The following is a 21910-nucleotide window of genomic DNA, read 5'->3' on the forward strand; positions in this document are numbered from 1 at the left end:
AAAAAGCTGGGCGAGAGTTTGACAGATGCCTGTCAAACAGAGAGCGGCACCAACCCTCTACCCCCCGAATGAGGGCTTTCGAGCAACGTTTCAAATTCCCTCTCCGGACGAACGCCTCCCGCCCCCCACCGCGCCCTTCGCTTCGTTTACGCCTGGCTAAGCTGACTAAGAGACCAAAGGACGGAAGGAGTCCCCTCTGCAGAAAAACAAGGCTGAGCAGCCCTGAAGGCTCCCCCCGCCCCGCCGCGGCCCTGCTGCTCTCCACACCCCCCCCCCCGACCTCCTCTGCCCAGGCCGCCGGGCTGCACCGCCCCGACAAGCGTACCGCCGCCCGAGGGTCGCCAGCAGCCTCCAGCAGCCCACCTCGCCCCGCCCGGCCCCCCCGCCGCGGCTGAGCTCCGCCGTCCCGGACAGGAGCCCCTACCGGCCCCGGCGGCCGGGGACAGCGACCGGCCTTCCCCAGGGCTCCCCCCGCCCGCCCCTAGTGCCGGGCAGCGGCCCAGGGCTCGGCGTGTTCCATTCCCCTCGCGTCACGGGGTGGGGGGCACATCGGGAACCCATCGCTCTTTCCAGAAGCGAGACGTAAACCGCCCGTAGCGCCGGTGCCCGGCTGGGCGCAGCGCCCGGCAAGCCTGAGCCCCAGGGGGGCGGGAGATGGCGGCGGGACGCCGCGGGTCGAGGAGGCGGGGTGGGGGGGGGAGGCAGAGTTGGTAGGTTCCGGAGGGGGCAGGCGAGCGCGGAGCGCTGGCGCCGCGGCTGTCAGTTAGGAGCGGCGGCGCGAGCGGAGGGAGGCGCAGCCGGGGCGCGAGCCTGCCGCAGGAGCCGCCGCCGGGACCCGCCGCCCTCGCCCCGGGGCCTCGCTGCGGCGCGGGGCGCGCTCCGGCGTGCGGCAGGTGCAGGGCGCGCGGGCGGAGGCGGCCCCGCCACCGCCCCCGGCCCGGCGGCGATGCCGGCGGTGCAGAAAACGGTGTCCGAGATCCGCTCCCGCGCAGAGGGTAAGTGCCGCCCGGCGCCCGCCTCTCCCCGCCCGCAGGGACGGACGGGGGAGCCCGGCCGGCGCTCCGCGACCCTCCGGCGTGGAGCCGCGGCGGGGTCTGCGCCGCCGGGCCAGGAGGAGGAGGAGGAGGAGGAGGAGGCGGCGGCGGCGGGAGCCGGTGTCGCGCCGGCTGCCGCAACGCCGCCCGCCGCGCCGCCCCTCACCGCGGCCTCCGGTCGCGCCGTGCTTCCCCACTCCCCCCCCCGCACCCGGGCTGCGGGAGCTTGCCGCGGCCGCGCATCGGCCTCAGCGCCGGGGCGTGAGCGTTGCTGGTGGTGGTGGTGTTCCCGGGTCGGTCTCGTATTTATGGCTGTCCATTGTCTGCCGGGGGCGGTGAGCCCGCGGGCAGCGGTTTGCGCGTCAGCGATGGCAGCGTTTCAGGGCGAGCGGTTGTTTTCTTTTTGCCGGTGTGTCTGGCCGCACGGCCCGCCGGCCCCGAGGGGGGGGAGAGGCAGCGGTGGCCTGGGATGTGGCATGGCCTGGGATATTTGTCCTGGGATATTCGACCTAGGAGTAAGTCGGCGTGCCTCCGTTGTATGTAGCATGTAAGTGTACAGTGATCATCGGAAATGAACGTTTCTGATACAGGGAACGTGCCTGAAAGCTTCAGCCTGTGCTGATATTTCGTGCCTAACTAAGGGTTAGGATTGCTTAGCCTTCGGATAACAACGTGTCAAGAACTGCCTTCTGAAAAGAATCACTGCAGTGAAATTGTCTTAATGTAATATTTATTGCATGCAAAAGTGACATCTGAAACCACTGATACCAAAGCAGCAGTCTGTTGGGACAGCTTATGATTTTCAGTTGCTGTAGGTAATGACAGCAGTGTCACCATAATGACGCATACTTCCTGAGGCAGGTATGCAGGTTTTATGCCTTTGACTGAAAGTTTTCGCACTTCACCCTTACATCAGGTTGATTATTTTTTGGCTTTGTTTGGCTACGTAGGGAGGTAGAAACTTTCTCCCTGTATTTTCCTTCCTTCTCCCAAAAAAAGGATTTTTAATTTTTTTTTAATTTTATTTTATTTTTGGCTAGGAAGAGCATGAAGAAAGATAGATTCGAAGTAGGTTGTTCTTTTCTGTTTCTCCCATGTTACATGCCTTCTTCCCCCAAAAGTAGGTTTGTAGGAGGTCTGGCTCTGCCTCTACCTACAAAATGTTAGCTGGCCAAGAAATAGAAGAATGGATCTTTTTAAGAAGAAAGGAAGAAAGTACATCCTTCCACTTTTGAAATGTGTTTACAACCAGAGCAACCGTGCTGCTATACCCACAGTGATTAGTAGGTACATAAATGTCCAAATTTTCACTGCTTAATTTCAGTTCTTTTCCAGACAGTTGGTTTTTACTGCAAGCTTAGCACAAATAAATTGGGAATATTTATGCTCTCTTTAAAGTTATCTAATTACAGGAATGTTAACTGTTATTAAATGAACAAATGTGGTGTTCCCTAAAGGTAAATGTGTAGCTAAGTTGTGCAGATTCAGTAAAAGGGAAAAAAAAGTCTAGCTTATTTGAATAGTATTCAAGGTTGGATGACTGTAAAACAGTTGACTACAGGGTTTAAGAGGTTTCTCAAAAACACTTTCTTTAGGACTGAAAATAGTTACGAAACTTCTTTAAAGGAACTTAACGTTTGGAAAATGACAGTTTTTCATCATAGCAGTGGCATTATTGACTCATACTATACTATATATATGATTATGCAAAGAAAAATAATTTAAAAACTGATACTGTCTTCTTACTCTTAGATTAATGTGATGCTTGCTAGTTTTATTTATTTTCAGTTCAATTTATTTATACTCAGTTCATTCACAATGAAATCCATGTCAATGAGTCTCTTATTTCTTTTTTACTTTTTGAGATAAATGGCTTCCAATTTAGTTAGTCCACATACTTGGACTGTGTGGCTGGCATTTCTAAACAGTTCTTCATAATTAAATGTTACTATTTTCTAAAAAAGAGAACTCTAGAGTTCTGCAGTGTGGGTCTCATCCTTAGCATTTGACAGTGACATAAAGGAACTGTAAAACCCTAGCTCTGGCCATCACAGGAGTCCCTTAGATAAGCGCTGTGCAAAGTGATGATAAGGCTGCCTTCTGAGACCTCCACCAAAGTCTTACCTACAGTGCAAAGTAGGAAATTCTTGTTATTGGCAGGGTCCCTGTGTGTTCTTTGGAAGTCTCTGATAATACCGTAATCACAAACAGCAGCTTCCATAAGTGCCGTTATGGCATGGACCACTCCTCAGAGTAGCCTAAGACTTGTGGGAACAAGCTTCCCTTATTCTGTTTGGGGTTTTTTTTGTTTGTTTGTTTGTTTATTGTATCTTTGGGGTTAAAACCTCATTTTTCTTTCCTGTCACTGCAGTAACTAACTTCTGCTTCAGAGACCTTTTCCGTGGATCATGAGCTACCTTATTGGCCTGGACTGCCTTGACATCATCTCAGAACTAAGCTCTGACATGAAGAGATAATAATACTGTTGTTAGAGAAAATCAACTGTTGTGCTCAGATGAAACAAACTAAATCAGAACTGTCAGAACAATGCACACAGGTATAATTTCCAAGAGTTGGTCGACAGTCACACAGAATAATTGACACTACAGTCTGTAAATTACTACAAAATAAAAATTGTAGGTGTTTTAACATCTGTAAGACAACATGCTACCTCCATAGAGAAAGGAATTTGATTAAAAAGGAGCTGTTTTTGTGGCCTTCTTCCAAACCTGTGCAGGTTCTTGTGCTCTTCATGGCTGACAAAAGATAACCAGGCATGCTTAGAATCTTTTTAAAATAGATTTTTGTGCCTATTATCCCTATTGCAAAGAACACCTGCAGTTCACCGTAAGCATAGGAAAGAGGAGTTCTAAAGTAGTATGTGTACCAGTAAGTCTTGCTCGTGGCATGGAGGTTCTGGCCCTCCTAAATGCTTTAGGCAATCTCTGCATCTGTTTTCACCACCAGTAACCTGAATTCAGAATCATACCTGGGCTTCAGACAACTGGTGCTGTGGAAATAGCATCAGTATCATGTATTCTGCAGTTGCAAAACACATGGGAAATCTTTGAGTGGTGTAGTTTACATCTAGCCTTATTAAATACAGTAATTAACTGTGGTTGTTTTAGCTATATATAACTACACAGTTAATATATGCATCCATTAAAAATTATGAAATGGAATAATTCAAAGCATTTTATTTCTTTTGAGAGACTCTGGGAGAGTGGAGTTGTTGGCAGTTCTTAGTAGGATTCTCCTGAAGATTGAAACATTAATGCTTTTCCTCCATGTATAGGTGGAGTTCAGTGAACAATATAAGGTCATTGAGAAAAGGTAGAAATTTGAGGTGCCATGGTGCTGTCTACCAACAACCGTAGGTAATAACTAGTTCTTTATATTAGTGGAGATAAATGCCTATATGAAAACTAGGTGAAGCTGAACTTGTGCAAGATGAGATGACTTTAATATCTTCATCAGTGAGAGAGACAGTGGGATCAAGTGCACCCTCAGCAAGTTTGCAGATGGCACCAAGCTGAGTGGTGCGGTTGATGTGCCTGAGGGATGGGATGCCATCCAGAGGGACCTGGACAAGCTTGAGAAGTGGGCTCATGTGAAACTCATGAGGTTCAACAAGGCCAAGTGCAAGCTCCTGCACACAGGTTGGGGCAACCCCTGGTATCAGTACAGGCTGGGGGATGAAGAGATTGAGAGCAGCCCTGTGGAGAAGGGCTTGGGGGTACTAGTGGATGAAAAGCTGGACATGAGCTGGCAATGTAAGTTTGCAGCCCAGAAGGCCAACTGTATCCTGGGCTGCATCAAAAGAAGTGTGGCTAGCAGGTCGAGGGAGGTGATTCTGCCCCTCTACTCTGCTCTGGTGAGACCCCACCTGGAGTACTGTGTTCAGCTCTGGGGTCGTCAGCACAGGAGAGACATGGACCTGTTCGAGTGGGTCCAGAGGAGGACCACAAAAATGATCAGAGGGATGGAACACATCTCCTATGAAGAAAGGCTGAGAGAGTTGGGGTTGTTCAGCCTGGAGAAGAGAAGGCTCCGGGGAGACCTTATAGCAGCCTTTCAGTACTTAAAGGGGGCTTATAAGAAAGATGGGGACAAACTTTTTAGCAGGGCCTGATGCGATAGGACAAGGGGTAATGGTTTTAAACTAAAAGAGGGTAGATTCAGACTAGATATAAGGAAGAAATTTTTTACAATGAGGGTGATGAAACACTGGAACAGGTTGCCCAGAGAGGTGGTAGATGCCCCATTGCTGGAAACATTCAAGGTCAGGGTGGCTGGGGCTCTTAGCAACCTGATCTAGTTGAAGATGTCCCTGCTGATTGCAGGGGGGTTGGACTAGATGACCTTCAAAGGTCCCTTCCAACCCAAACTATTCAATGATTCTATGACTTTCATATGAAGAGGGAAAGTATTTAGAAATTCCATAGTAGTCATCAGATGGTCTGCTGAAGACCATCTGTTTTTGTAATGCCTTGTAATATATCCTTAGGTGTTTCTGCTCATGGACTGTAGGACTATATAGCATTGTACCAGATGTAGTGCTCATTATAATTACTTGTGTCTGGTTTTTTTTTTCTGACGGGTCTGTTTTGCAGGCTATGTTGAGATCTCAGTACATCACAACTGGAAAAAAACTGTCTAGTTCTAGCACAGGCTTGGCCACCTGAGCGTTATCAGCAGGTTCGAGCAGGTCATTCCAATTCCCTTCTGTGCTCCGACTCCTCAGAAGAACAGTCTGATGGGTCAGGTTCCCAGTGCCCATTCTGTTATTGAAGGTCTATCATGGCATTATGACAAATAACTGAAGGCACCTTCTTTTTCAAAATGATACCCTCTTTGAACAGTGCTGCATTCTTCAGGAATATGAGCTAGCAGACTTACTCATACAAGGCATTCTTGGCTCCAGCACCAACTTTCAAAGCTTTTGAATGCTGTACTTTGAGAATTAAAAAGGAATTTTTAATGATTAAGGGAAGTGAATTAAAATCCTTCTGGTGATTTGAGTGAGGGTTGTCTTTCCCTCCCTTTCTTTCCATAATATAGTGTATCTGTATTTACCCTTGCCCATTTCTTGTAATGAAAATGAGACTGTTTTAAGGAATGAAAGCTGAAACTGCTAAACTACCTACCTAAAGGAAAAATTGAATATATGGAAAATATTTGGACAGTGTTTACTCTTTAGAATTTACTGTTGTTGTTTTACTAATTTAGAAACTTTATTATCAAAACTGCTTTAGGAAGAATCCCTGCAAATATGGTGGGTTGGAACAGTTGCTTCTTCCAAACTTATTCTTGGAAGCAAAATACGGTCTTCAGTGGGTCTCTTGAGGGAGAACACTCAAGTTTGTTGTTTAGGGGCTTTGTTTCTTTGTTTCATTGGTTATTTATTTATTTGGGCTTTGTTGTTGTTGAAGATGTTATTTTTGCTGGCAAAACTGAAAACATGTATTCTATGCAAAATACACATTTTGCTATGAGGGTTTTTTCAGGTACAGCTTGTACCCTGGGAAGTAACTACCCAGTCTCCATATTCTCAGAATTCACAGAAACTCTGTTTCCAATTTTGTCTTGCCTTTTCCCACTCTTTCATATAATTATACTTCCATTTTTTAATTTTGAACAGATTAAAGGAAATCCTGAACCAAAACCTCAGTTATTTATTGGGTGACTCTGAATGAAATTTGTGGTGTTTTGTGCTCATCCATCAGTAATTTCCAGTAATTTCTGACTTAAAACTTTAAAAAAGTCAGATGCTTTTCTGTCAGTGGGGCATGTAAGAATGTATGTCATAGAATCTGTTTGATAATTCAGCTGTGGTTAAATACGACCTCATCTCTGGTTAAATATCAGCAATATTGCAAGCCACAGCAGAGGAAGAAAAGTTTTGGAATATATTAATTCTTCTTTCTGAATGTCAGGTTTTACTAGTACAGCATCACAGTTCCTGTCTGAAATGTGATAATTGCTGTTTTACTCTTGCTAGATATAAGACTTCAAAATTATTACTAAGAGGCACTTCAGAATTTGTTGTGACCTTAAATTGTTGTGGCCTTTAGGCTAAAAAGAGTGATGCTACTTTTAATTTTAAACCCCGGAATAATGCTTTTCTGATAGCTTAAGTGTGATGAACAAGAAGTGAGTTAGGTGGACATTAGTTTAATACCTGTAATACAGCAAAAACTACACTTTTTTTTTGTTTTTAAAGGCGAGTAGAATGATTGCTTCATTTGAAGTTCTTACAAAATTTCATTATGAAAAAACAGCACGAAGAATGAGAGTAACAGCTGATGCTTTGCTATTGTCTGTGCATGTGTTGTGGTTTTTTTTATCCTTCCTGTCTGGATTCTGTACTTCAGGGGTTTTTATTTTTTTTCTTCGTCAACTTTCTGAACGTTTGGGTCAACGTTCTTCTGTTGTCTTGGAACCTTCTAATGGATTACAGAAGGGCAACCAACTCTTTTTAATTTTTGCTGTGTCTTAAATGCATCTTTTCAAACACACCTTTGTCAAAAAAAGCTACTTTCACCAAGAGATGATCTGGTGAAATTTCCCTTCCATTCTTAAGTATAGGTATGCTTTTATTGTTCCTGTAATTACTTGCAGGCAATATTTTTGTGACAGGCCAGCCTCTGCTTATTTAATAGGCTGAGTTCATATGAATTGGTTTGATGCCAATGGATCCTTGCTCTTCTGGAGGAAGAAATACAGCACTTAGTAGTTTCTTTTTTGCGAAGTGGTGAACTTTTATGTAGACCTGCTGCACTGATATGTGAGACCTTTTCTTAGGTTAGTCAGCAGTTAAGCTCTAGCTTATAGTTCTGGTTTTTAAAATTTCATAGAGTTGTAGCTCATAAGAGTCAGGGGGTGATGTAATGCAGTTAGGCTCAGGTTTGCAACTGTAGTTTGATAGATGTCCTACTTCATATCTGAAAGTGAATAGTTGAAATCTTAGATGTGATTTCCTGTAAGGTGCCACATTGCATCAGGGATTGTAATAGTGGGACAAATCTGCAGTCTTGACTTCTGTCCTCTTGGTTGTAGATTGGTAGGCATTTCAAATGAATGTATAAACCACCTCAGCTTTTAACATCCTTCCTTGTTGAAAAGCTTATCCCTTTTTAATTTTAGTTCCTGACATTATTTTGGGCCATTTGAGTACCAACCAGTTGTTGTCAAATTCTTTACTCACCTTATGTAAGTAAAATAAATTGAAGATTTCCTTGCAGGTCTTGTTTGAAAGAATGAATACAATTAAATAAGGCTTTTGATGATTTAATCTGTTTATGCTAGATGAGTGTGGGTGAGACATGGCAGAAATTGGAAATGCTTTATGGTAGTTTTCTGAAGATGAAGAATACAAACAAACCCTGGGAACATGAGAGATAATTTTTAGTTGCAATTCTAGTAAATGCATCATGTGGGGAAACTCCCAGTCACACTCAAAGTGATACTTATGAACGTACAGTCCTATATCTGACAAATAGGTGGAAAATTTCACTTACAAACCATAATATATAGACTTTAAAAAACAAAACAAAAAAAACTGTTGCAGGGTAGGTTTGCCCAGCATGTAGGCCAGAGTGATATAGTGTCCTTTGAAGACATTTGGCATGCTGAGAGCCCAGAAGCAGTGCCTGAGCTTTGGCTTGCGTTGCAGCTGCGTAGCAAAGAGTTAGTTCTCTTTGACCTCAGGCAGCTCTGAAAATCAGCAGCTACCTGGCAAGAAGAGTGTGCCCAATTTCTGGCCAGGCATTGGGCATCTATTAGCTAAGCAGGATAGATACATAGCTGCAGAGGAGCTGAAAATCAGGTTTGCTGACTCTTGGCTGAAGTTCTTGGGTAGGTAATCCAAGCAAGATATAATGGTATTGTTGCAAAGGGTGGTACATGGATATTTAAAGAAATGGCATTGTGGGAGGGTAGGATGTAGAAGCTCTGTATCAAATGTTGAATTGGAATTCCATGTCTTTTTTTTTTTTTTTTTTGACATTCTTATTGATAATCTTACATGTAAGTAGAGCATTTCAAAGAACATTTTATGTCTCTTGTTGCTTGGAAAACATTTTAGTCATTTAAGTTAAGCACGTTTACCCTTTGAGACAACATAATAACTTCAGTAATGTATAAGCTTTTAGATATTTTATGTATATACACATGTAGACAAACACACACAAACACGAAAGAAAAATTGTATCTCCTTGATACTGAGCTTTGTGTATCAGTCTAGTCTGTGAACTCTAAGTGAATGTATTCTAAAATTTAGGCAGGGAGGTGATGGGGCATGTGTAACCTTTAAAGCTTTCAGGGTAGTATAATGCACCTAGGGCGGGAGAGCTGGTTTTACTGAAGCTGCAGAGTAGCGAGGGCTATGTGTGAGGCTCAGAACTTAACTCCTAAGATCACATTTCTCAATTTTCCCTTGAAAAGCAAATTCATGGTAGTAGGAAGTAAGGCGGTGAATGTTTATGAAGCTTCTCAGCACCTTTTTGCTGTCATTTTGATTAAAGGAGAACAAATAAATACCATAATACTGATAAATGAAAATAAATGTCTATAGTTTGGTAGTGTTTTTAACAAACAGGTAATATATAGTGTTTAATGCCTGCTAACATTTGCTTTAACACTATCACTGTCAGTATTCAAGGCTTATACTGGCATGAGTTTTAAAATTAATGCTTTAAAATTAAAGTAGTACATTCCACAAATATGCAAACTCTTTCCTTATTTCCTGAACTTAGGCTGTTTTCACACAATAGTTTCCAACTTTTCCATCCAAGTCCATCACAGGAGCCATATTTCATGTTTGCTCCTTCATCGAGCAACTGGAAAGTAAATGTCCTATACCTGGAATGAAGGTGTGCTCACCATGTGATGGATTTGGGCTTAGTCAGGTATAAATGATTGGATGTGCACCTGCAGCTTGGCTGAAAACCCAGTCATCTTGAAGATGTGCCTATATCCAGTTGTGTTATAGGGATACATGTTTATGGAGTTGTGAGCTGGAGGTCGTGCATAGCCAGTTGTGCAATGGTTGTCACTCCAAGGAGAGGTAATGACAAGAATAGGAAATGGCATGCTTAGTCTGCCACGCGTGCCTGTGTGATTCCTTGAGTCAAGGACTATTGTGTGAACACTTGTTCAGGTGGGCCCAGTCTGTTAGGATGGCTGCCCTTCTTCTGAAGGGTCTTCTTGAGATATATACTGAAATTTGAATAGAAGTGTGTTGGATATGTACCTTTCATTGGGGGAGTTGGAAGGAAGGAAATAAAGACATTGCAGTGGATGAATGTAGTAGTGGGGATTTCCTGTGTAGTAATGGAATCTGTGAATTCTGAACGGGAAATAGCATGAAATTACAAGTTTCTGCTGAGTCTTTGCACAATGTGTGGAGACTTGACCTTGCAAGGTAGTGTCTGAAATACATGTTCTGGATATAATAGGTAAGAAGCTATGTCATGGGGAGTGGACTGGAGGATGACTTGGATTTTGCATAACCTGTTTGTGAGGATTTATAGAACATGCTAGAAATAAGCTTTAAGTTTTCATATACAGCCTTAATTACCCTTGACATGCATATACTTTATGATGAATTCAGTTGCATTCTAACATAATTTTTTTCTATGTATCTTTCTCATTTGGCATACAGAATGAACAGTGCTTATTTAACAAGCAGCTATACACACACAGATTGTTGTTACTGTTTAAAACTTTTTGGTGTTTGATTTATGCCATACCTGTATTTACTTTACAAGCTCCAGCCTGAATAGATTGCTTAGGCCTGTTGGTCATCATTGTAATGGCTGAGTGATTGACAAAACATTAGTGAAAAGTCTTAAGAGAGAAGAATACATTGGTATCCCCTTTTACAGATGAAAGTTATGATGCAGGTTGGTACAAGATTCCTCATAGCTTATAGAAGAATATATGAGAAGCTCAGCTTTCACTGACTAGTGGAGGCAGGTGCTGAGAATGTCCGTAAGTCTAATAATACCATTTCAAGTTAAGCCCACACAAAATGAAGAATATACTGATATCACTTCTCTGGGAATAATCTGGCTAGTGTCATGCAGAAAACTTGTAGCAGGTGAAGGAATGGTATCGCATTAACCAACAAATGCATAGTGGTCTTGCTTTCCAAGGATCACCTCCTCCCAGCTCAAGATTACTGGTCCATCTCGGTGAGCAAGAAATCCAGTGAAGGTGGCAGGGGAGCTGCACGGATGAACAAGGAGCCCCTGACAAAATTCAAATGTAAAAAGGGAACATAAGAGAGCTAGAAGTGAGGACAGGTGACTGGAGAGGAGTACAGAGGGATGGCATTAGCAAAACGAAAGCCCACCTGGGGTTCAATCTGATGAGGGATTTGTAGAAACCCTTCTTCTCCTCCAGATGTAACAGCAGGAAGAAGATGACTCTGGAAAATGTGGGCCCGATGCCAAATGGGGAGGGGAACCTGGAGACAAAGGACACAGAAGTGGGTGCAGTACTTGGAGCCTTCTCCACTTTGATCTCTACTGATAAGATCAGCCTTCAGGAACCACAGGTTCCTGATGCCAGTGGGAAGGTCTGGAGTGAGAAAGGCTTACCTCAGTGGAAGAGGACCGGGTTAAGGAACGCTTAAACAAACTGGGAATACATGAGTCTGTGGGATCTCATCAGATGCATTCATGAATGCAGAGGCAGCTGGCCGGTCTCACTGTTAGGCCACTCTTGGTTATCTTTGAAAGGCCATGGTGGTCTGGGGGGTGGTCCTGAGGACTGGAAGAATATAATTGATCTCACTGTAGGGTAGCTTACATCAGTTTCCTGTGTTTGCTTAGTTTTAATGGTGACAATGAATTTTCTATGAGTATTTCTCAGAACAGGTGATTTGTGCAAACAAATAGAGTTAGTAATTTTGATTTAAGGCAGCTATACTACACACATGCTTTTTGTATTTAATGTCATTGTTTAGACATCCTCTTGGTAAACTGTTTTAGTACCATTGAGACTAATGGTTAAATTTTCATGAAATTTTTATGAGAAATTTAGTTATTTATGTGTTCTTTTGCAAACTCCTAATTGTTACACTGCTGTCGGGGGGGAGTGTGTGTGTTTAAAAGAAGCACAAAGGGGAAAGTGTGTTATGTGTATATGGGGCAGATACAGTGCAGGAAAACAGACTTAGTATAAAATGAATTGTATAAAGGTTGTAGTAAATATCCCTTTAAATATTTGACTTTCCTGTAAATTCAGCAATGACCGATGTTAACTTTTACAGGCAAAACTTGAAACTGATCTGCTGAATGATCTCGGTATAATATAGAGATCTTCTGAGCATGTAATGCTTATTTGTCAGATAACTACATTTTCCGTTGCATGTTGCCCAGAATTAACTGGTACTACTGGTATATTCTTGAACTTCTTACTTTTTTCTTATGGTAGTGTTCATTTATTTCTCTTGGTGTCTTTCTTTTAAAATATTTGCCTCAGTACCAGAAGTAATTTCCAGAATTTTGCAGGTTTTTATTGCAAGATCACTCAGCTGAGAGAGTTGGAAAAATTAACCTTTGTTTTGTTCTGGTTTGGGTTTTTTTGCTGTTGGTGTTTTGTATGCTCACTTCTGGATTCAAATGCATCAAGAGACGATAGTTCATATTGCTATGAAGTGGCACAAGCTATTTAAGTGTACTCATGAATTCAGCAGATTTTACAGTTATTATTCATTATCAGGTATACAAAGCATATTGACTAGATACCTTTTATCCTCATATCTAATCAAAATTATTTAAAAGGCTGAAACTTTTTTGGTTTTAAATGAACAATACTTGTTATTGTGAGAAGTGCAAATGCATTTTCACATTCATAATATATGTCTTTTTTTGTCATGAAGTGTCTTGAATCTTGCGCATATAAATCTATTTATATGGAAAATCATGCTGTGTTTTTACAGGCTATGAGAAGACAGATGATGTTTCAGAGAAAACTTCTCTAGCTGATCAAGAGGAACTGAGAACTATATTCATCAATCAGCCCCAGCTAACCAAATTCTGCAATAATCATGTCAGGTATTAACTAGTGGTGGTGTTAATACATATTGAATTTTAGAATGTTGCATGGCAAAAATGAAGGAAAGACTCTGTTTATTCCACTTCTGCCATTTCCTCTGACCACTAGTTACAGTCTCAGACTCTGGAGTAGGGAATGAAGCGGACCAACGAGAGCAGCAGAGCTGTTTCATTTACAAACCTGACCTTACAAATTTTTAACAACAGGGTGAGAAAGGTCTGGATGGTGAAAGGGTTGCCTTCACAGTTGCACCATCAGCATATCCCTGGAGCATGTATTTGTTCTTCACCTTTCAGTTCAGTTGAAGTTCAGTTCATCTATCGTCTTTGAACATATTTCTGGCATCTGGTAGCTGGATGCCAATGTAGATGTACTTCTCTTGAGCATGGCATTGTTTGTGCTTTGGAAGCTGTCTTTTTCAGTCAACCAGCTGCAAAGATGCTGTGGTTGCTTATGAAACTAGTTTTGAATTTTGAGTTCAGGCTCTAGGACTCTGGTGATTTATGGTGTGGGGGTTTTGTTAGCTTTTATTGAATTTTAAGTGATACACTGTATACTCATAAATAATGTATATTTAGATCTGAAAACATCCTCAGTTCTGTTGTTAAAATTCAAATGGCAAAGATAGCCCTGTCCCAAGTAGGTGTGTTTTTCTGAAGGTACCTTTGATATATCCAGAAATCTTACAGGCATTGAGAATAACACGGTAGGAGTTTTCATGGACTTGAGATTACTTTGTAATGGTTTTTGTTTGTGTACGTAACTTGCCTTTTCTGACCTTCCCTTTGTTTCCTCACAGTGCTGAGGTTTTTGCAGGATATATTCATTCCACCTTTAAATTGACTGATTTATGCAAAGTTAAATTAAATATTACTAACTTTAAAAGGGGTTAAAATATGCTCCCGAGTCTTTAGCTTCTAAGTTTTTGGCATGATTATTTTCACTGTTACTGTTTCAGGACCTTAGATGGTAGCAGTCTGTTCTTAAATAAATGTAAGGCTGACAAAGAGCTGGCTGTTCAAACATTTCATGATGATGGCTTAGCAGAGATCATTACACGAGGATAAACTGTATTCTGTTCTTCCAGCCTAGCAAAACTACACTTAATATCCAACATTTATCACTTTAAAAAAAAAAAAAAGTGACCTTTCCATTCAGTGAAGGGTATAGCTTTTTTATCTTTTAATAGAATTTTATAATTTTCATCATTTCTTAAATGCACCATTTAAATTAAGTTGATCCTGTTGTTAGTGTATCGTGTAAACTCATAGCCAGTGCAGAAGCTCCGCAGCTCCTCAGTCCTGATTTAGCACCCTCCTCGTTATGCTTATTACACCTCCTTCCCCAGGAATTTTGTCTGAACTGGAGCCGCTGTGCAGTGTTACCTGCCCAGTGTACGCCATGGCTTGCAGGGCAGGGTACTTCTCTGGGCCCAAGAGCTGCGGGCCTGGGGCCTGCCTCACCTGCTCCCTCAATGGTGGTGGTGTAACTGCTTGCCTGCTACCTTCTCTTTATTTTTTTTCCTCTCCTCATTGCCTGTAACTGCGTGGCAGTAGGGCTTGGCTGGTTCCTACAGAGCAGGCAGAGGTGACAAGGGAACTTCTTGCCTCAACATGGAAGCTGGTGACAGTTTCTGTGGGTGGCGGGCACTTCCCTGGGTTAGCCGGTTCATGGATGCCTGCCCAGCTGTCTCTGTAGTAGTCTTCCAGTTTCTCTTTTAGCCAAAACAAATCTGTTTGCTAGCACAGAAATCACAAAGGTTCTATTTGAAAACTTGTGTAACTGAGAGGGAAGGAATATATTTGAAGAGTTTTTTCGTACTGTAATAATAGCACGTGTTTTTGTCTCTTTCTCTCAGCACTGCAAAGTACAACATAATCACATTCCTGCCAAGGTTCCTTTATTCCCAGTTCAGAAGAGCTGCTAATGCATTTTTTCTTTTTATTGCGTTGCTTCAGGTAAGATCAACAATAAGATGCTAATGTTTGAAACTTGTTGAGAAAGCATTTATACCGTAGGCAGTGTTTTTCAGAGATACTGAGGTTGGTGTACCGTTCTTTCTGAGCTTGTTAGCCTCGCAGAATAGCTGAATTGGGTAAACGTACCTTTAAATGTTTGGGTTTGGGGGTTTTTTTACGCCTTGGAGATAACACGATACGCACACAGGTTTTTCTGTAAAACAGGTTAAGTATAGCTGAAATACTGTCAGGTGAAAAGGCTGCTGTGGCAGGAAAATCCTGTTTAAAAATATCTGGCATACACAGAAAAATGTTACCTGTGGTTGGCATTTCTCATAATGGAGGGTACTGCCTAAAAACCTGAACCTTATGAACTTCAATCCTGTAGTCTGTTTTGAGGGGTAGGAATTGCAGCTGAGGAGAAGTGATTATTTATTCTTGGAGTGTAGCTGATAAGGATTGAAGCTGAGCCTAGATGAAGAAAAACAGCAGGGGAGTCCAGTACTGTAGCAGCTATCTCACATATCCCAGCTAGTTAACTGTGCTGGTTAGGAAGAAAACACACAGTCTTTTTGATACCACCACTGTAGCTTCATTCAGTATGTTTGTAAAGGGCTATCCCTGACCCAGCTTACTGAGACTTTTTTGAAGAAGTACATAATGTTTTGCAGATATATCAGAATATTTTAATTTTGCAGTAGTTGATAGTTTTTGTATACTATTTGTGATGGGTTAACCCTGGCTGGATGCCAGGTGCCCACCAGAGCTGTTCTATCACTCCCCCTCCTTCTCAACTGGACAGGGGAGAGAAAAATATAACAAAGAGCTTGTGGGTCGAGATAAGGATAGGAGAGATCACTCACCAATTACCGTCACGGGCAAAACAGACTCAGTTTGGGGAAAAATTAACTTGATTTGTTACAAATCAACCAGAGTAGGGTAATGAGAAATAAAACCAAATCTCAGAACACCTTCCCTCCACCCCTCCCTTCTTCCCGGGCACAACTTCACTCCCGGATTCTCTACCACCCCCCCCCCCCAGCGGCACAGGGGGACGGGGATGGGGTTTACGGTCAGTTCATCACACGTTATTTTCTGCCGCTTCATCCCCCTCAGGGGGAGGACTCATCACACTCTTCCCCTGCTCCAGCGTGGGGTCCCACCCACGGGAGACAGTCCTCCACGAACTTCTCCAACGTGGGTCCTTCCCACGGGCTGCAGTTCTTCACGAACTGCTCCAGCATGGGTCCTTTCCACGGTGTGCAGTCCTTCAGGCACAGACTGCTCCAGCGTGAGCCCCCCACGGGGTCACAAGTCCTGCCAGAAAACCTGCTCCGTGGGCTCCTCTCTCCACAGATCCGCAGGTCCTGCCAGGAACCTGCTCCAGCGCGGGGTTCCCACGGGGTCACAGCCTCCTTCGGGAACCCACCTGCTCCGGCGTGGGGTCCTCCACGGGCTGCAGGTGGATATCTGCTCCACTGTGGACCTCCATGGACTGCAGGGGGACAGCCTGCCTCACCATGGTCTTCACCACGGGCTGCAGGGGAATCTCTGCTCCGGCGCCTGGAGCATCTCCTCCCCCTCCTTCTTCACTGACCTTGGTGTCCGCAGGGTTGTTTCTCTTACATGTTCTCACTCCTCTCTCCGGCTGCCGAATACCTCCGTCCCAACTTTTTTTCCTTCTTAAAAATGTTATCACAGAGGCGTTACCACTATCGCTGATTGGCTCGGCCTTGGCCGGCGGCGGGTCTGTCTTAGAGCCGGCTGGTATGGGCTCTGTCGAACACAGGGGAAGCTTCCAGCAGCTTCTTACAGAAGCCACCCCTGTAACCCCACCCGCTACCAAAACCTTGCCACACAAAACCAATACACTATTCTATGAATGCAGTAGCTGATGATGAATGAAAATTGAACTGTGGGCAGGTGCAGTGATAATTACCATTGGCTAGTTCTGTATTCTTAACCATATATGATAAAACCACTCTAGTGCATGTTTTAGAATGTGTTGATTTGTCTGTTGTAGAGATCATTGTGTTAGGAATTGACATACCAAACAAAAATTACTAAAATAATGGCACGTATACTACCATGTCTACTTTTTCCTCCCTCACTTCAGATGTTTCAGCAAGTGAAAGTTGATTTGTCTGTACTTATTTAGATTTCTTTGCTTTCACTATAAGTGCTTGGAGCAGTTTCTTAGGATATATCTGCACAGGTAGCTTACACTGTTTCATAGGGATAAAAAAATCTGAAGTTCACAGTTTCATTAGGTCATCTGCCTGCAAACCTCTGGCTTCTAAATAAACAGCCTTTTGACCCCACCTGGCATCTTGGACTAGTCCAGTGGTCCAGCAGCACTTCTTGTGGTGCCACTGTGCACGTCAAGCTAGTGACAGACTGTGAGGTTTCAGAAGCTGTTTGAGGCTTGGCATAACTGGGTGGGAGCCTGGCAGGTGGGTGTTTGGGGTGGAGGAAGTGGAATGTTAGGGCTTACAAGTCCACCATCTTCTGTCAGGCTGTCAGTGAGACCACAGTGGCAGGAGTAAGAAATACGGGGTAGTGGAACCAGGGTACAGGCCAGTGCCCCTTTTGCTTTCATGTTTTGCCTGGAAAATAATGTGTAATCGGAATGGGGGAGTTTGAGCATACATGTAGGGAGGAATGAAAGGGTAAGAGTAGCTGGTGAAGTCATAGATCCCTTTCCCTTGTAGCCAACACATAGGCACTTGCCCAACAGTAGCTTTCTGCCTGGTTTCCATGTAGTTGCTTGAAAAATGTGGTCTAGAGTAACCTGGAAAATAGATGTGTATTGGTCTTACTCCAAGAAACATAGCATACGTACATATAACATCCTGTTTTCTTTCAGATGCACGTGGTGATAGCAAAAAGAAATGTATGTAATTCTTAAGTAGCATCGGCTGTTTTTCAAAACGTTTTATGATGAATTGAGGATGTCTGCTAACCACATTGATGCATCACTTATTAGTGTACTCTTTTCTTGCAAAGATCTCATTGTAGTCATATGGGCTGCATTGCCTATTAAAAGTCTATTAAGGCAGCAATCCTCTCGCCTATCAATGTTGCTGTTAACAACTCTAGTCAATATAAAGATAATTGTGGGTAGTCATCCATGTATATCGCATAAACAGCTGCATTTTCTCAGCATTTACTTTACATACACATATGCTTGCATCATCTATGCCCATACCTGCTTAGCAAAAATGGGTGTCTTACAATAGTCTGGCAGAAAGCAGCTATTTGAAATTTGTCAATTAATAACTAGTATGATACAAAATATCTCTTAGAGATTAAAACTGTAAGGAAGTGAAAATACTTTGGACTTGTGTCCGCGCTAACAAAAATCTAAACTGAGAAAATTAATTGTATTTTATAAATACGTATTTTAATTTAATTTGAAACACAGGAAAGGAAGGTGAATATTCTCCAGACACTAAAATCTCTGAAAGTAACTCCACTGACTGCTATGCGATTTAAAATGCAAATGTCGTTTTATTGTGTCAGCTCTTTTTGTATTGAAGACAATAACACTTTCTGGGAAATAATCAGCACTATGTCTAAAAAGTGAATCCAGTTGCCTTGTCTGTATTTGCACAGAAAGTACTGCTTCTTGTATTAGAAATATCTTTCAACCAGCAATAGAAACAAATTTTTTTCTCTTTCTCTTTTTTTAATAGCAAATACCAGACGTATCACCAACAGGCCGTTACACAACATTGGTCCCTCTCTTATTTATTTTAGCTGTAGCTGCAGTGAAGGAGATAATAGAGGATATTGTAAGTATTTAATAGCAATATTTTGTAAATAGCTTTCAAATTTTTCATAGATGATATTACAAAAATTTTGTTTAATAATTCTGTGTTGAACCATTCTTGCCTTGTGATACTTCTGAAAGCTTCTAAAGCTACTTACTTCTTTAGAATACGGTGTTATGATTTGAAAGTGTGTTTACTATATATACAAGTTATAATAACATGGTAAAACAGTGACTGTGGTGTTTATTATGTAGATTGTTTCTAGTCAAACACTTCTCATTAATGAAGGACAAGCATATTTTTTAAGTGTGAACTGGAACCAAAGACTCCACAGAATGCAGTCAAGTCCAGAATATTGCCAATTTTCTCAAACAAGGGCTCTGCTAAAAGAAGATTGGAAGCTACTAAATTCATTTCAGGTGGAATCTATTTTAAAACCAAATAACCTTTAAATACTTACTTGGTTAGAAAAATATTTTTATTTTCTTCCTGCAGGAGCAGAGTCCTTTACTCCCACTAATTATACTTGTGAGCTGGATTTAAGTTCAATCTGTGAATGAGATACTAGACTATCATTTTATAGAAAAATTGTGAGAACTTCCGGCTTTAGTCCAGTCCATGCGGAAGGTAGGATTAAAAAAAAATCTTCCCAGGATTCTTTTTATTTTTACATCTTTATTTGAGGTGCCTTTAAAAAAATAGATAAGCCCTCAGGAGCTCAGAGTTGAGGATCTAGGAGGCTGCATAGTCTCAAGCATCTTCACTTGTCCTCCATACTTGAAACTGGATGGATTTTTGTTTCACGACTAAATTCCTGGACTTTTCTAAAAAGTGTCTTTTAACTTGCTGCTGGAGTTATAATGTGACACTTCTAGTATGTTGAGAATAGTAATCTATTTGGTTTAATTTATTTTAGAAGAATGAGTATAGGTCACTAATGTGCCATTTTTTAAGTTTTAAAAATGGATTTTCCCCAGCTGTCAAAGCCAGGTCCATGCATCTGATGCATCTCTTTATTTCTAAAGTCACATGTATAAAATCCTTGGTTTCACTGTTGTGGCTTTGCATGGTTTTGTAGACAGCAAGGGGAATAGGCCTTTTTCAGTTTTTCCCATTGCTCCAGCCCAGTGCAATTTACTGTTAGTCTTTCACGTCTTGGTGCTAAGTGTGATCTGCTGATGCCTGATAGCCAGGGACAGACTTGGAATGCTTGTCCTTGTTAGCCAGGTGCCCCCACCTATGCCAAGTTTTCCTTGGCTCTCTCCAGTCAGTGTTTGTGGTAGTGGTTGTTTTGCTTTCTTCTTGCACTGAATGAAAACTTTAAAAGAGCTGGGATATTTCTATGACTTAGAAGTGTCCATCCTGACTTCTCGTATTTTGTGGGTAGGGAAAGGAATTTCAGGCTCTGTTTCACTTCATACAAAAGATGTTGGGGTTTCCTGAGTACCTTCCTGCCAGCTCTTCACTGAAGGTGTATGGTAGAACAGGTCTCTCTAATTTGCATACCATAGTTGAGTCATTAGTTGATGACTTCTGTACCTAAGGAATTAGTCTTGATGATTTACCAAATCACTGTAGATGCTAAGAATTTCTAAGAAGTTCTGTTTTCGTTCTGCAGATACGTTATGTGGAGGGCAAGCGCTTACATACATCATAATATGGCAGAGTGCCTTGTCCACTGGAGTAGTGTTCCCATTTTTTTTTTTTATACTGTGGGCTGTTCTCTTGATTTTTGGAAAGGGTTGCAGGTAGTATAGTCTTTCCCTGCACACAAATACTAGGCTTCCTGGGAGCATCAGATTTACTGTGTTTAAGCAGAATTGCAATGTATGTGCAGAAACTTGATCATGAGGAAGAGTGGTGAGCTGCAAAACTCTGAAATGGAGGGTGGCTGGGCGCATGCTGCCTTTCCTGCTGACACAGTCAAGTCAATCTTCTCCTCAGTTACCTCTGTGAATGGATAGTAGGCAAGTTATATTGTCCCCCTGGGTTGTATGAACTCCTGGGCCACAGAGTTCAGTGGTCCTGCAAGAGACAATGACGTTTCCGTTAAATGTTTTTGTTCTGTTTTGCATTTCTAGTATTTTCTGCCCAATAGTTAGCTTCTCCTTAAGTGTCTTTTGTTGCTTTCTCTTTACATAAACAAAAGCAATTCATGTTCTTTCAGATATTTTTAACCATTCTGCTGTTAATGCTTACAGACTTACACCATCTGTCAGTGTCTAGGCAAATATAAAACTGAGGCTGCTGCTACTGTACAAAGTGTCCTTTTTAAAATTACCTCATCCACTCGTTTTTCTTTTATGTCATTTGTTTCTACCATTTGCTCTTTGCAACTTAAAGTGTACAGTTTGGGGGGGGGGGAGGTTAAGGGTTTTTTGCATATATCAGCTAAAACAATAAAGTTCTCATTACCAAATACTACAGAGGTACCTAGATGCAAATTAAATACTATTATTCTTTCTGTTAAGTTTACATTGCCTCAACATGTAGTTAATTTCTGCTGTACTTGGTTGAAACTGAGACAGATGAAGGAGCTGACTGTGAGAATTTAGCTACTAATTTAAAGGCTCTGTGTGTATATATATATGTGTGTGTATGTGTATAAATATACACAGCTGATGGTAACTTCATGAATTTCTCACTTGCACAGCTGAGTTTTACAGACTGTAGTCCAAATGAAACAATTTGCTTTGTTTTTGTAGTCAAACAGGTATGAAATTTAATGTTGCCTCTGGTTATATCATGCAGGAATATTTGGCTGACTCTGACAGCTGTACTTTTTTTCCTGTGAAAGCTGACCACTTGATGCATAGTAAAATATTCAGTGTGTTTTCCTTTAACCTTTAGTTTTCATTGTATCTTCGTTTCTTTACACAGTGAGATATCTAAGGTCTCCAGGAATGGTTGTCTTCATCTAATATTAAAGCAAGATTAATTGGCTTATGGTTGGGAACCTTATATATCAGTATCAATAAATACACTTATGAAAATAATGCTTTCAGCTCAAGAACCAAATGCTTCCTTTTCTGGAGTGAAATCCCAGAAGCAGAAGACATTATTCATTAACAGCACGCGT

The 21910-nt window shown here is 42.0% G+C and overlaps 1 protein-coding gene across 6 annotated transcripts in view; it reads left to right on the top strand.

The window, feature by feature from the left end:
* The first annotated feature begins 762 nt into the window (after positions 1–762).
* ATP8A1 (ATPase phospholipid transporting 8A1) overlaps positions 763–21910 on the top strand; it is a 130303-nt gene continuing 109155 nt past the window's right edge. For 2 of the 6 annotated variants that reach the window (XM_052780155.1, XM_052780158.1), the window contains exons 1-4: positions 764–995; positions 12985–13099; positions 14959–15058; positions 18754–18852. In XM_052780155.1, the coding sequence (XP_052636115.1) occupies positions 947–995; positions 12985–13099; positions 14959–15058; positions 18754–18852 (363 nt within the window). In that variant the 5' untranslated portion in view covers positions 764–946. Of the gene's footprint in view, positions 996–2155; positions 2322–3405; positions 3592–12984; positions 13100–14958; positions 15059–18753; positions 18853–21910 lie in introns of those variants that run through there. The other 4 variants (XM_052780157.1, XM_052780156.1, XM_052780159.1 and 1 more) reach the window with 4 other exon arrangements.

This window comes from Harpia harpyja, chromosome 2 (assembly GCF_026419915.1).
Source record: "Harpia harpyja isolate bHarHar1 chromosome 2, bHarHar1 primary haplotype, whole genome shotgun sequence".
Classification (NCBI taxonomy): Eukaryota; Metazoa; Chordata; class Aves; order Accipitriformes; family Accipitridae; genus Harpia; species Harpia harpyja.